At 40.7% G+C, this 15942-nt stretch overlaps 1 protein-coding gene across 1 annotated transcript in view; it reads left to right on the forward strand.

Annotated features, from left to right (window-relative positions):
* THBS4 (thrombospondin 4) overlaps positions 1-15942 on the forward strand; it is a 42503-nt gene that overhangs the window by 9656 nt on the left and 16905 nt on the right. Inside the window, exons 3-8 of the mRNA XM_047088483.1 lie at positions 7911-8158; positions 10800-10908; positions 11290-11372; positions 11701-11752; positions 11967-12178; positions 13662-13799. Coding sequence (XP_046944439.1) covers positions 7911-8158; positions 10800-10908; positions 11290-11372; positions 11701-11752; positions 11967-12178; positions 13662-13799 — 842 coding nt within the window. The remainder of the gene's footprint in view (positions 1-7910; positions 8159-10799; positions 10909-11289; positions 11373-11700; positions 11753-11966; positions 12179-13661; positions 13800-15942) is intronic.

Raw genomic sequence — 15942 nt, forward strand, 5'->3', positions numbered from 1 at the left:
TGCTTCTATAAGATAGGTAGAAAGAAGAGGAAGAGAAAGATCTCTGTTTTTTTAGGGGACTGTCTTCCAGAGAGGATTTGGTGAACTCTTGGCTTGCCTTCATGAGACCTTCACCTTTCAGAAAAAAACCAATAAGAACTGCTTCTTTAGTCTTAGTTTGTTTGCCACAAAAGAACAACTTGGGGAGTGCCTGGGTGGCTCGGTCGGTTTAATGTCCGACCGACATGACATTGGCTCAGGTCATGATCTCACGGTTCATAGGTTCAAGTCCCATGTTGGGCTCTGTGCTGATAGCTCAGAGCCTGGAGCCTGCTTAGGATTTTGTGTCTCCCTCTCTCTCTGCCCTCCTCCTGCTCACAATTTGTCTCTCAAAGATAAATAAACATTAAAATTTTTTTTAAAAGAACAACTTGGTGCTGTGGAAATGAAGGGAACCCCAAGAATTTGCAGTAATAACTGCAGTCAAGCTCCTTAGCATTAAGATAGGACATGTCAAATAGTTCAGAGTAATGGTTCACAGAGAAGTCTGTGGGCTAAAGAGAAACGCAGTATAAGAGAGCTAGGTGAGTTTCAAAACTAGAATTCTGGGGGCACCTGGGTGGCTTAGTCGGTTAGGTGTCCAACTTTTGATTTCAGCTCAGGTTGTGATCTCATGGTTTTTGAGATCGAGCCCCATATCGGGCTCTCCACTGGCCATGGAGTCTGCTTAAGATTCTCCCTCTTCCACTGCCCCTCCCCACCCCAAAAAATTAGAATTTTGAACCCAGTAATGAAGGGGGGAAATGAGGTGCCTCAAACATTAATAATAATATTTATGGGCCCATCCAGTGTCCCAAGAGTGTTCTAAAGGCTCAAACCTCATTATCTCTTGTGATCTTCACTGTATTCCTATGAGGTGCCCTTGAATTGTTTGGTTTTAAAATGGTCATGTATAGAAAATGGAAAGAATATTAGTGAACTTTAGGATGAACTCCTGGAGGGTTATATTATTACCCTTGTATCTTGGGATTACCTGGAAAAGAAAGAGCTGGGATTATTTAAAAGAAAATGAGTTCACTAAAAATAAGTCATGCCAAACTTTTTTTAAAGTAGTTTCTAAGCTGAGAGATCAAAAAGATGCTGTGAGCATAATGTATCTTGATATCTGAAAAGAATTTTTTGAAGCCACTCATTATACATTTCTGGATAGTATAAAAAAGAATAAGCTAGATAAATAGTACTATTAGGGGTTAGTAAGTTGTTTTACAGCAAATCTAGTGGTTTTTGACAAGGCTCTGTCTTGGGCATTGAACTGTTCAGAATATCAGTGACTTAGGTGACGGCATAAATAGTATTTTATCATGTCTGCAAATGGCACATAGCTAGAGAAGACCGTTGAACATGTTGGATGCCATCATCAAGTTTAACAAGGTCCTACCAGTCTGCCACATATGCCACAATCATATGAAATTTAACAATAATAAATGTAAATCCATCACCTAGGGGTGAAAAGTAAATTGCCAAAGTACAGGCTGTGGGAGAACTATCCTCAGAGGTCTAGTCAACATTAAGAACCAACTAGTGTTAAGCACAGTGCCTGACACTTAGTAGTTGTTTAGAAATGTTTGCTGAATGAATGAATGAATGAATTAACAGATGCACTAATGCAACAGTTTTTTAAATCTTCTTAAGGGGTGCCTGGGTGAGTTGGTTGAGTGTCTGACTCTTGATTTCAGTTTAGGTCATGATACCAGGGTTATGGGATCTAACCCATCTCAGGCTCTGCCCTGAGCAAGGAGCCTACTTGGGATTCTCCTCCTCTACCCTTCTCCCTCACTTACATGCTTTCTCTAAAAATAAAAATTAAAAAAATACATATCACCTGTCATCATTTAAAAAAAAATCTCCTTAAATTTTAGACTTCATTAATGCATTCATGTGGCTGGATTAAAGGAGCTAATAGTCCCACCGTACTTATTCAGGACACATGACACAAGGACACTCTCAAGTCAGAGATTAACTTGAGGAGAGTCACCAAAACAACAGCCCTTTGGACCTCATTTTTTATGACATCACAAATCAAAATGTTAAAGGATCTGGAGAAATAAAGGAGCCAAATAGAAGACATGAGAGAGATGAAAGTTGCCTTAAAATATTTGAAGAATATCATTTGAATTAAGGATAAGACTAAATCTGTCTATAGTTCTGAAGGGCACAGTTAGGACTCATGGGTGGAAGTCAGAGGGAACAACAGATAGTGGTTCTGTATTAGGAAAATCTTGGAGAGCAATCCAAAAGTGAAATGGGTTTCCCTACAAAGTAATTAGTTCCTTCTTCCTGGAAATGTGCTGGTAGAGGCTAAACTTTTATTGAAGGGATTTGTGAAATGGGATATTGAGCTAGATAACTTACAGTGTTCGTATTCTGTGGCTCTGCTAAGACCAGAAGATTCCATGGGTGCTTAAGGAATTGCTTTGGAACTCCCTCCTATAAGATGACCTTGGGATTTTGTGCGCACTCAACAGGTTTTGTCTCCTACCAGATAGTTGCACACTTGAGGAATCTCATAACTTCTCAAAATACCAAGCTCTCTGCAGATGTTTAATATAATTACTGTGCTTCCTTTCACTGGATGGTTTCTTTGCAGGGTGTGTGTGTGTGTGTGTATATATATATATACATGTACTCTGTGTACTTTACATTTGTTCAAACTGCTATAAGAAAATTTCAAAACCTCCACACGGCATTCATCCCACTTGGGAGTCACCCAGGGTACTTTCAGGAAAAGCAATTTGACGGCTTACCTTTTATATGTATTTCCAAAGCACTAAAGTTACAAAGACTCAGTGTATAGGGCATGAAGATAAATAAGCAAAGGCAAACAAGAATATCCATCACAAGAGACATTAATGGCAAGAAGACTTTTTTTTTAATGTGCAATTATTTTAAAAGAAGAGGAAAGGTTGACAGCAATGGCTTTCATCAAATATTGAAAAGTGCCAAAGAGCAAAGCCATTTGCCAAGCAAAGCAGAAAGCCCCGGACTACGGCTTCACGAGTTTGCTGCCTGCGGGCCAGGTCACTCTGAACTCTTTTGCCCAGGCAGACAAAATATTATCATTTCCAGTTCTTTAAAGCTGGCGCCCTACTTCATTGCTCTGACATTCAGTACATCATAATATTTTTGACTACCAAGTCCACTGTTCCGAAAAGCACCCTTTGAAAATTCTTTTCCAAGAAAGCAGTATTTCACATCTTCATTGCTTGGGTTTGCTCTTTCATCTTTTGCCAGTCGCGGAGATGGTATTTAATCAGGCTAAGTTACGTGGTTTCTGTGTCAAGCTGGTAGCCAGGCATGTAAATGGAACTATAAAATCAAGCCTCAAATTGTCTGGGATACAAAGATGCTAAGTTTAGAAGGAAATAAAGCGGTAGAAAAAAAAATAAACCAGTAGAAACTGCCCCTCATGTTGTTTAAGAGATTGTGGGTTAAAAAAAAATCAGAGTGGATACATGAATACTCTGTCTATTTTTCATCCAATAAATAGCTGTATTTTGCGTTTTCAGATGCTATGGTATGTGAGAAAATTGATAAAAATTAGAATCCTGGCCCCAGACTTTATGCTCTAGTAGTGAAGATAAGAAATAAATACAAATAGATAACACTAATATCTACATTTGCATAGCGGTTGGTAGTTTTTGCATTTTCTTATTTGACCACCACTGAAAACCAAAAGAGATAGAAAGGCAAACTCTTCTTAGCTGCATTTAATAGTTTAAGAAATGGACAGCTAACAAAATTAACAGGCCCAGGGTCACATAGCTATTAAGTATCTGAGCCAAAACTGGACTCTGAGTCCTGGAAAAGTACAGCTGGAAAAGTCCCGACAAAGTGTTACAGGACTAGGAATGAAGACAGCTGCCAGCCATTGGGAAGAAGGAAGACTTCGGGAAGTCGGGTGCATTTGAGCTGGATCTTGGTTTCAGATGAGTAGCCGTGATGGATCAGGAAAGAAAGCGATGGAGCAGAGGGCATTCCACACAGAGGGAAAACCTAATACGGGTTGTTCAGCTTGGCTGGGTAATGAAGGCAGGGGGAAGGTTGCAGCTAGTCCTGGGATCAGGAGGTTAGATGTTATTTAGGAACCACTAGGGAGCTATTACAAGATTTCAGTTGCTTGCTTGTGTGCGGCTTTGAGAAGGCAATAACTTGGTCAGAAGAGTCCTTTAAGGAGCTCAAGCTGTCGGTCTAGATAAATTGTGCAGAGAGAAGCTTTCGGTGGGAACGTGAGGCAGGAATGTGGTGGACAAAACCAGCGACAGAACAGAGTGGAGACAGAAAAGCCGTTTGAAGACGCGGTTTTCAGGCAGTTATCACCAAACCGGTTTCAGCTAGTGGTGAGTGAAGAGGGAATAAGAGAACGCAGTGTGCCGCAGCTGAAGAAACAAAGCTGTACCGATGACTGTTTTCCTGAGTGCAGTGTTCCTGGAGGTGGCGATGGGCAGAGGTGTGGTTGACCCAGGAGAAGACCACTCTTAGCAGCTTCAGGGGACTGGCTTTGCACCCCTCCTGGAGGGGGGGACCTGATTATGTTATTACCTCTGTAGTATCTCTGCTCCATTTTGCTCTCTCTGCTGTGTGTATGTGTGTTGCATTAAGATAGGGCAAGGTGAGCACTGGAAAAGGGGGCCGGAGAGAGGGAGGCAACTATGTCTGCCCTCTCCTGCTCCAACGGTGCTGTCTCTGGAGAAGGTCGGGGAAACTTCCACCCCGCAGGCTGCAAGCTCCTAGAGCCAGAGCTTTAGAATGTGTCTCAACTCAGTGTGACTGATGTGACAACAGTGAGTTTCCTGAGCAGGTGCCTGTCTGCCCTCTGGGGTAGTCTTACTGCTCTGAAGATAAAATAAGTATTGAAGCACTGAAGCATTGAAACTCCTTACTTTGCAATAAAAAAGAAAAATGAAAAATGGAAGCCATAAGAGAAATGAGAATCACTGGATCAAATATGAAGAATGGTAAATGTCAAAGCACTTGATAATTTTTCTGCTAACGGACGTTTTGAAGATGGAAGTTTCTGTGATTCTTCTTTTCCTTTTGTTTCCTCTTGCCATTGTCACCAGATCTAGGAGCATGAGGAATTTGTCATTTCAGCACTGCGCTGCAACACAAAGCCAGGCAGAAGTATAGAATCCCCTTAAATAACAGCATGAGCACAACAGTAGGTTTTGCTCTCTGCAGTAGATATTGAATTGCCCCTCTCTAAACTTCATAATTTATATATGGAACACTTTCCATGCAATCATTTTATTATTCATTGAAAGTTCATGTTCACAACATTTAATGTGCACCTGCTATGTGTAAAGTGCTCCACTGGGTACTATTTATAAAATTAAACTTAGTGATTCAGTTATGAAAATAAATCATGGCCCACATGCCCTGGAAAGCCTGTTAAAAGCAGGCAAGATGCCCATGAAAATATGTTTCCTTTGAATTCCACAGAAATCTCAGTTTGAGGAAGAAAACCAAGGCTATCTGTTTTAAGCCACTGTGTGTATCCTCTTAAACTGTTAATTTGAGGCACTGAGGTTGTGGTGTGAAGAGAATAAGGAGATGTTGAGTATACAGGTCTATGACCTAATTGAAGTTTGGTGGCCCAAGTGGTATTCTCACTGGCCTGTAAAACTCCAGGTATTTGTAAAACTGTTCAAAACAATAAAGAAATGAGCTCTGAAAAGTTGAATTAGTCCATAGGTTTTGACCAATTTTCTCCCTCTTTTGGGTACCATATATGCCTTCAATTTCCAGCTGTGCAGTTTTTGTTTAAATTCTGAACAACATTAAATAAAGAGGTAAAAATTCTAGCGTATCCCATATTTATAATGCCTCGAGAATGTCTACTCATGTCTGCTTTCTTCCCTCCCATTCTTTCTCTTCATACCACCATATATAAAATACTATGTTTTATATTAGAGTCAGAGAAAGGTCTTTTAGCCAGTCTGTCCTGCCAGGTCTTACCAATTGTTTTCTCTTGGTAAGCGAGTGGTGGTGAGCACATAGGATCTTAAAAGAAGATTTCCTTACTCCTCCTGGCATCTCTGCATATCACAGAACCTAAGGCTATCTGGCCCTCTCCAGTCATGGTCAAATGGAAAAACAGATCTGGGCAGATTTTAGAAGCGGTGGGAATATCCACCTAGACGGCCTTATACATTTGGAGGAAGTCTTCAAATAAATCCTGAAAGTTTCATAGTGGTGATTATTTTTTCTGGCAGTACTACAACATCAACAGGCTGGTTACTCCACGGGGAGGCACCAAGTTGGCATTTACACTCTTCAGAAAAGGTACCTGTGGAAAAATAGTCCAAGTTACTTGCTACAAATCATACAGCTTGACAGCAGCACAGTCTGGGTATATGTACGTAATTCACTTCTTCTTAATTATTTTTTTGTATACTATAACGCATGTTTCTTGTGAAAAAAATTAGACATTGAGGATGAGCAAGAGGAAAACATCATCCAAGCACCCACCAATGACCATATTAAAGTTGACATATTTCCTTCTAAATTTCTGTATATTTTTTTCTGAACGAAATTATACTGTGACTCAACGTGTTTCTCACTCCACAAAATACCAGGACTCTTTCTGTGTTTTTAATGCGCACCTATTCCATAGTATCCCATTTCATGATTACACTAAAATTAAAGTAGCTAGTGCACCCTCTCTTTTTATGCATATATGTTGTACCAAATGTTTCTTACATATTCCTGAAATGATTATTTCTGGCAATGAACTGGAGTTTGGCAATGGTACCTATGGATGAATTTGGAGGTGTTCTTGGGTCGACTCACTAAGCCCTTAGAAGCAAATCGGTTTGCTCCCAAGACCAAACTTGGGTCTTTAGAGCAAACCTCACCCGATGGGCTTTAACTCCCAAAGGCTCAGCTGAACAGATTTCAGCTCAGGGCTCAATAAATTCAAGAAAGTAATGGAGTAAAAAGCAAGACAGAAAACCAGAATCTTAAAGTTTGTAAGAATTTTTATTTAACAAGAAGTGGAAATGCTTGAGCTTAAGGATATATGTGAATAGATAGCTACCTACATAAAAAAAGAAAAAATCAAACAGAAAATAAGATAGTAGATCTTCTTCTTAGTCCTTCTTTTGCAACCATAGATACCTTAGGTTTTCTGAGCATTGTTAAATTGAAGATGGGTTGCAGAGGGACAGTATGACAGATAATACTCCATTCAATATATGTTTAGAAAGGCCTAGCCATAGTTCGCATTCCTTTAGTCATGAAATAAACCACTCTCAGTTTCTTTTTTTTTTTACTTTTTTTTTTCAATATATGAAATTTATTGTCAAATTGGTTTCCATACAACACCCAGTGCTCATCCCAAAAGGTGCCCTCCTCTCAGTTTCAAATTCTAGTCTTGCCACTTAGGTGTCCTTGTGTAAGTTCCTTCACTTACCTGACGTTCACTTTTGTCATCTGGAGTTATTCCACTTTGATAGGGTTGCAGTGAATAGAAATTAAGTGTTGAAAGCAACTAAGGGCAGCACCCAGCTCCATTGTAGTGCTTAATAAATGAATTGGTAAATTAATGGATTTATGCGTTCAGGAGCTTATTTGGATTTCAATTGACTTTTGATGGATTCTGCTTGCTTATTGTACTTACCACTGTCTGAAATTGTTTGTTTTCAGATGTGCTACTTAGTGTCTGTCTTTCCATGAGCACAAAGCATCCTCAACAACAGAGTGGGTTACAGGTGTCTAGAATAATGCCTGGCACACAATGTGTTGAATATTTATGGTTCCAACTTGCTTGCATTCTTTCTAGTAACCCAGCCTTGTGACCTACAGGCTGTTTAGCAGAGACTTGCCCTTTCTCATCCTTTTCTCACCCTTGGTTGATATGTGCTTGGTTCCAGCTGTACTCCGTTACCTGAAGAACGATGGGAGGATTCATTTGGTGGTTTTCAACAACCTGCATCTGGCTGATGGCAGGCGGCACAGGGTCCTCCTGAGACTCACCAACTTGCGGCGAGGGACTGGCTCTGTAGAGCTCTACATGGATTGCACCCAAGTGGATTCTGTTCACAATCTCCCCAGAGCCTTTTCCGGCTCTTCCCAGAGTCCTGAGTCCATTGAATTAAGGACCTTCCAGAGGAAGGCACAGGTAGAAACCCATAAGCCATTCTCCAAAGTGGAAAGAGCCCAGGCTCAGGGAATGCAGAGGAGTATGCTGAGGTTATGTGTGGGTCTCATTCTGGATGCATAATTAGCATTACCTGTAGAACTTAAAAACCTATTGAAAGAGGGCCTAGGCTCAAGGCAAATTGAATTAAATTCTGTAGAGGTGGTGCCTAGGCCTAAGTATTTTTAATAATACTGATTCTAGGGGCGCCTGGGTGGCTTGGTCGGTTAAGCATCCAACTTCGGCTCAGGTCATGATCTCACGGTCCGTGAGTTCGAGCTCTGCGTCAGGCTCTGTGCTGACAGCTCAGAGCCTGGAGCCTGTTTCAGATTCTGTGTCTCCCTCTCTCTCTGCTCCTCCCCTGTTCATGCTCTGTCTCTCTCTGTCTCAAAAATAAATAAACGTTAAAAAAAAATTTTTTTTAAATAATAATAATAACACTGATTCTAATCAGAAGCTAAAATTGAGAGCCTCTGAAGTTGGAAAGGAAAAGCAAAAATTTAAAGAACAATCTTAGAGGGGCCCCTGACTGGCTCGTTTGGTAGAACATGCGGCTCTTGATTGTGGGTTCTTGAGTTTGAGCTCCACATTGGGCCTAGAGATTACATAAAACAAAAACAAAATCTTAGAGCAATAGGATGATCTATTTTAAATCTTTCTATAATTTTACTGTTTTTAATGAAAGTGACAAAGAATGATTGGAAACTCCAAGCACTAGGGACATTTTTCATGTGTCTTGTTAGAGCAATCCTAGCAAAAAAGACCTTACTGCCAACTTAGTTCCATGAGGCCTTAAAAGTCTCATCACCCCTTTTCTGTTTTATGATATGTTGATGGTATTTTTTATTATATCATGGCACCTCCCCTAGAAATTGCCACATATATTGCTTTTAAATTTTTGTGCCAGGAAATAATGTGTTTCCTATAAAGAACTAGCATTCTTTGTCCTTCCCATTTATTATAACTGGTCATAGTTCTTGAATTTTACCTTCCATTGATGTAGAAGTCAATGCCAAAATCAGTAACTGTGTTCATCTGTTACGGCCCATAATGTTATCTTCTGTGTCTCAATCTTCATTTCCATTTCTACTTTATTTTATTGTATGTGCTTTAGTTACAAGCTGCTCTGATCCCTTTGTACAAAGAGACTGGGTATAAGCAATAATTTCCGTTACAACTAGGAATGCTGAGAAGTTTTACATAATAATATAAAAACAATGAATCTGATACTGGAATTTTGTGTTTGGAGAATAGGAAGCATTTTCAAGCAGAAACTGCAAGAAAGCTAAAATGCAAGGGTTCTTTTGTTTTTGCAGAAAAAGAGAAAAACACATATAGACTTAGTATAGATTTTTATATAGAGAAAAAAATAGTGAATAGAGAGATATGCAAAACTTTATTTCTGAATCCCCAAAGTAGCCCAAATAATCAGAATGACAGTCACAAATTGTGTCACTGACCATTTCAGAATTTAGTGTGTACCACTAAATAAGTCAATTTCTAAAAGCCAGGAGACAGCCATGTCAAGGTCATGAGAAACTAAACTCATGGGAATTTTTCCAAAAGTTCTAAATCCTTAGACTGTCAAAGACTACAGTATTCTATCTTCATAGTCACCTTCTTATTTATTCAGTCAGCTAACAAATAGGCATATTCTAGGCGTTAAGGAAAGCATAGTGGGCAAAACAGTCATGGCCCCGCCTCCATAGAGCTTATAGCCTGATGTCCAAAACAATATCTGTTACATAGCATGTGTTGCGTATTAACTTAGCAAAATTAGAAAACAGAATTACTCTGAAAATACTTAGTGTCCTTGTTTTATTTCTTTATTACTTACATATTTTTTAATTTAAATTTTAATCAACATACAGTGCGGTATTGGTTTCAGGAGTAGAATTTGGCGATTCATCCCTTACATACATCACCCAGTGCTCATTATCACAAGTGCCCTCCTCAATACCCATCGTCCATCTAGCCCATCCCCCACCCACCTCCCTCCATCAACCCTCAGTTCTCTGTTGTTAAGAATCCCTTGTGATTTGCTTTCCTCTCTGCTCTCCCCCACCTTCCTATATGTTCATCTGTTTTGTGTCTTAAATTTCACATATGAACATCCTCATTTTTAAAATAAGGATGATATGGGAATGCAAGCTTGTACAGCCACTCTGGAAAACAGTATGGAGTTTCCTCAAAAGACTAAAAATAGAACTACCCTACAATACTTCATAAACAATAGCGTTTAAAATTGAGATCAGTGTCTTATTTATTACAGTCTAAACTCCATAACTAAATTCCAGACCATTCTTAAGAGGTGTCTGCCACAAAACAACTTGTTTACCATAAAAGCAAAAGCCTTTCCTCTTCTCGGAGACACCTTGATGAACCCTCAGGCCAAGTTGGATGCCAGCATTTTCCTAGGTTATTGGCTACTTCCATATTTGCTTCAGTCAGAAGGATAGGGCTGGCAAGTTTTAGGAAAAATCAAACCCACAAAATTATGCAAGCTGTCAGAGTCTAAGTATACAGGGCTACTTACTCTGTTATGAAAATTATGTGAGTATGCAAGCACATTGGTTTTTTTAACAGTGTCAGCAATGTGTGGTATGAATGTGATTTCTTCCAGGATTCCTTGGAAGAGCTGAAGCTGGTGGTGAGGGGCTCACTGTTCCAGGTGGCCAGCCTGCAAGACTGCTTCCTACAGCAGAGTGAGCCACTGGCCACCACAAGCACAGGTATGGGCTCTTGGGCAATTAGCACACCTTCATCAGTACAGATAAACCCTGAGCCCCCAAGTGGGCTGGCTCCCATCACTGAAAGGTGAACTTCAGTAGAGCACAGGTACAGGATGTGTCTACAGAAATCAGGCTCTTGTGCCAAAGAGCGGGACAAGAAATATTTCCATTGTACTTTTATTTTTATAACTCATGAATTTGGGCTAACGGCCAATGGCATCATTATCATTTTTTTTAGGTGAATTAGATGAATTACCCCAAGTTAAATTCCTCTCCTCGGGTTTTTGTCATGATGATTCTCTGGGAAACCATTTGCTTTTGAGCCATGGTAGAGATGTCTGTTAGTGGCTGAATACTCCTTGCCTTTTGCTATTGCTACAGGAGACTTTAATCGGCAGTTCTTGGGGCAAATGACCCAACTCAACCAGCTCCTGGGAGAGGTGAAGGATCTTCTGAGACAGCAGGTAACAAGGCCACAGCATCGAAAATCCCTAGTCCTGTCAAAGAAGCTCATCATACGAGCTAGTGGAGCTGCTGAGGCAGCAGGGGCAGGGAGATGGACCTGGAGGCAGACCTCAGGTGGCCCCATGTGGCCCACTACCCCGGAGGTCTGTTCGAAGGGCTCTGGAAGTGGGGGACAGGTATGTGATGGCTCTCCTTGGAGCCATCAAAGGCTACATTAGCACTACCTTAAGAAGTGTTTACTAGATTGCTACACATGGATTCTTTCATTCCTGGATTCTGTATCAGATACTCCTTTTCCATCCTGTTTTTCCCTTCCCATTTCTAAAGGTCAAGGAAACATCATTTTTGCGAAATACCATAGCTGAGTGCCAGGCTTGCGGTAAGTGCTGTTCTAGTAACTGCTTCATCCTGAGTTGGACGAGCAGGTGAGGACTGATGAAGGGCCATGGAGTGAGGCTACACTGACTATGGTTTCTGGAGGTTTGGCACAGAGTTGGAGGGAAGGGAAGTTCATTGGAAAATCAAATAGCATTTTGAATCAGCTACGTTTTTCTGGTGGTCAAAAAGTCTGTGGATTATTGGTTTTCCTCTAGGTCCACTGAGCTTTCAGTCTCCAACCCCAAACACGCTGGTGCCCCCTGCATCCCCAGCGCCCACGACATCCTCGACACCCCCAGTGCGCCGCTGTGATTCTAACTCCTGTTTCCGCGGCGTCCGATGTACTGACACCAGAGATGGCTTTCAGTGTGGGCCCTGCCCCGAGGGCTACACAGGAAATGGGATCACCTGTTCTGATATTGATGAGGTAAAAGTTCAGCTTCCCCGGGACAGGGGCTCCCTAAGTATCTTGTACACCCTACAGCTTATGGAAAAGGAAGCCAGGTTGATGATGCTGGGATGACATGGGCTGTTCTCCAGGTGACATAAATACTCTCCCTCGTGAATCCTTAGCGACCACAAGACCATGAGCAGCAGGATGAAGGAGGCATGACACCTGATTGTGGCTCTGTTTGTAATATCTCCTCTCTGTGTTCCCGGCTGTTCTGCTGGGCCATGTCACTATAATGCTGAGATTTGTACCCCAGCATCGATTATTTCTCTCATGTAGTCATTGTTACAGTTTGGATTTTTCTACACTTCTGTAAACACGGGAGGGGGAATATCTGTGTGAGGGTATATTTCAGGGGTTGCAACTAACTTCTTCAGGTTAGATGTGCAGAGAGGAATCTCAGACCAGCAAAGCCTGTTGAGGAGATCCTATAACCTGTGAGTAACCAAAAGTGCTGAGGGATGGAGCCAGAAGGACATACAGCAAACACAGGCTGTTTGGCCGGCTTGCAAAAGCCTCTAAAGGAGATTGTTTCAAGACTGTGGTTAGCCAGTCTTTAGTCTAGTCCCAAAGCAGTGTTCACAGTAGGTAGCAAGGCCGCCACCAGAATATGCCTTTCCCCTCCCACCAAGCCAGAGGAGGACTAGAAGGAGAAAGAACGGTGCCTGCAAAGAGGTTAGGTGTGTGTGCATACATACACACACACACACTCACACAGCTCCTTCAGGCTTATGGTAGCACTCAGCTGATTACTTTCCCAGGTAATAAGCAATTAAGATGGTTTGTAGTAATCCCTCACTTGGAGAGACGTCTGTACATGTTTCACAGAACTGCATCTGGTTTTTATCTGTGAGCTGGAATTTTCCTCCTTTTGAAAGGGCAGGAAGTGGTCATGTTTTTTACATTAGTTGAAGCGGTTAAAAAAAAAATCAGAACAAATCTCCTAGACTACCAAGAGCCTTAGAACATCCGTGGACTCTATAGGGCATGAAGGCAGGCACAGACCCTAATAGATCACATCTTGTTGAAAAAAGCAACAGCTACCCTGGCCTTGTCTTCTTGAGATTTTTTCATTTGAGAATTTGGTTTAGTAATGCATTTGGATTCATCTAACAGCCACCTGACAGGCAGTCCAGGAACACTGTCCTTCCATGGTGGTTTTAAGTTACAAGGCAGAATATCAGAGAATTTACACTGGGAGGTAGACTGATTATCGTTAAGGACATTTTCCACTTGGCCATGCCATTATTTGTAATACAGCAAAGCCCACTAGAAGTCAGCCTTATACTGTGTGTGTCTGAGATTCCATCTATAACTATGAAATTAGAAGCCTTTATATCCTTTTACCATCTTGGTCACCAAGAAATGGACAGTTAAGTAAATAAGCATGTACAAATAGATGAATGAGAGTTTGTGTTTTCTCCATGTGGCTAAAGACTTTGGGTTTTTTTGTTCCCAGTGCAAATACCATCCCTGCTATCCAGGTGTGCGCTGTGTGAACTTGGCTCCCGGCTTCAGATGTGATGCGTGCCCCATGGGCTTCACAGGGCCCATGGTGCAGGGTGTTGGGATCAGTTTTGCCAAGTCAAACAAGCAGGTGGGCTGAAGTTACGGTCTTTCTACTCATTTTTTATCTTAATTACCAACAGAAAACCTTGGGTTTGTTCCCACCTCTTTCATTATAACCCTTTACCTCCCTGAACAGCCAATGCCATGTGGAATGTCATGGTGCACAAAGGACAAATAGGGAAGTTTTCCAACTCATTTCTGAGTATAGATGTTCATAATATCTAGTAGGGAGGAAACTATTAAATCAGGATAATAGAGTATCACTAGGAAAACAATAGAGTATCACTAGGAAAACTAAATATGTGGTATGATTTCAGACTTATTCTGTTAGCCATTGAACGTTTTGTCCTGCAGAATAACTTGAGAATCAAGGAAACAAATAAAAGCTTTGAAAAATTAGGTCACTTTTATAGAGTCATTGTTGCTGATAAGAAGCTGTTTTAGAGATGAGAGGATTTCAAGAGTAGAAATAATCCCCTGAGGAAACCCCCCTTCTTCTTATATAAGCTATAAACTGCCATAAAGCACTTGAGCACTTTGTGACAGTCTCCATTTATTTCCAAATGTTCTACTATATCCTGGCCATTATTTAACTGACTGACTGTGAAATTCTTTTTGATGTCTTCAGCCCTTAAAAGTGGTTGGTCTATAAATATATTTTACTACCTTAGGGAAATTATTAGGTTTGAAGAAGGGCAAGGGTTCATTATTTCCTAGCTGCCTATCAAAGGATTCTAGAGGGCATCATTTTTTAAGACGAGAAAAAGGATGCAAGCTGGACATAGACGAGTAACAAGAAACCATTAGAGTAATGACCCAAAGTTTTTCATCCTCTCCTCTAAAGACAAAAGTCTCCAAGACGAAACCAAGGAAAATAGACGAAATGAAATAGACAGTGCTTTGTGTAAGAGAGTAAGAAGCAGTGCCCAGTGGATTTCCAGTAATATGGTAGACTCGACTGAAGTAGAAGGAGCCACCTTGCTAAAACTTAACAAATTAATGCTTATGGGAGGTAGGAGCTGGGTATCAGTCCTAGGAGTGGGAATCAGGGGTTTTAGCACCTGTGTAGGTATAGCAGATGTAGTCCTGGACCTTTGGAAAGACCTACCACGCCTTCATAAAGCCATGAACCCTACCCATGCATTACAAGGAGATGAGAAAACTACTAGCCCCCAAAATCAACAAGGAAACTTCATGTCATCTTTGGGACATGGTTGACAAAAAGGAATATTTCCCACAACAAATCAGAGCTCCAGGTTTGTGCCATATACCGTTATGAGCTTCAAATCTATGTTACTAATACCACATGGAAATACAAGCCAGAAAATTAACATAAAAATTAGCCCTGGTGCAGTAAAATCCCTGGGGCCCTGGCTAATGTCAAAGCCATACCAGAGACTCTGAAATCCAGTGCCAGTAGAACATGCAAAAACAGGGCGCTAAAGGTATGTTGTTCATAAACATTTTGTTCATAAACAAAAATGGTGATTTATGTGAATGGTGATTTAAGCTACCCTGAGGATACATGATAAATATAAAACAGTTCAAAAGGATAAAGAGGCCAAGGAAGGAATAGATATCATAATTTAAAAATAGGGCAGTGTGAAAAATAAAAGGCAACTTTGAAAAACAGGTTAAACTTACTCAGTGAAAAATGTAATCATTGACATTAAAAACTCAATAGATGGGCAAGACAGCTATCAGAGAATATATAGAATGGAAGGTGCATCTAAGGAAATCATCCAGAATGCAGCACAGAAAATTAAAGATATGTGAAAATATGAACAAGAGGTTAAGAGTCAAAAGGAGAAATTAATGAGAAAGTCCAATATTGGCTTATATTGGTAGTTCCAAAGAAAGAATTCAAAGAGTAGGAGCAGAGGGAAGCTGAGAATTTTCCAGAATTGAAGAAAGCTAGGAATCCTCATACAGAAGTACATCTAGTACCAAACAGGATATAGAAGTACTTTCCTGAGTAAAAAGGTTGCAGGAACAGATGAATCATACCAGTTCTGTTTTCTGAACAACCTTAAATCCCAAGGCGGCAACTATCACTTGAAATTAGGTCAAGTACAGATTGGTACAAACACAAGGAGGTGGCTAAAGCGACGCTCCTGTTATCATTTTACCTGAAATCCCATGTCTTCACCCAAAGCTATCAAAGCAAAATT

Source organism: Lynx rufus, unplaced genomic scaffold (genome assembly GCF_022079265.1).
Source record: "Lynx rufus isolate CCGP_SWC_20201006 ecotype Redwood Valley unplaced genomic scaffold, mLynRuf1.p SCAF_1, whole genome shotgun sequence".
In the NCBI taxonomy this organism is placed as follows: Eukaryota; Metazoa; Chordata; class Mammalia; order Carnivora; family Felidae; genus Lynx; species Lynx rufus.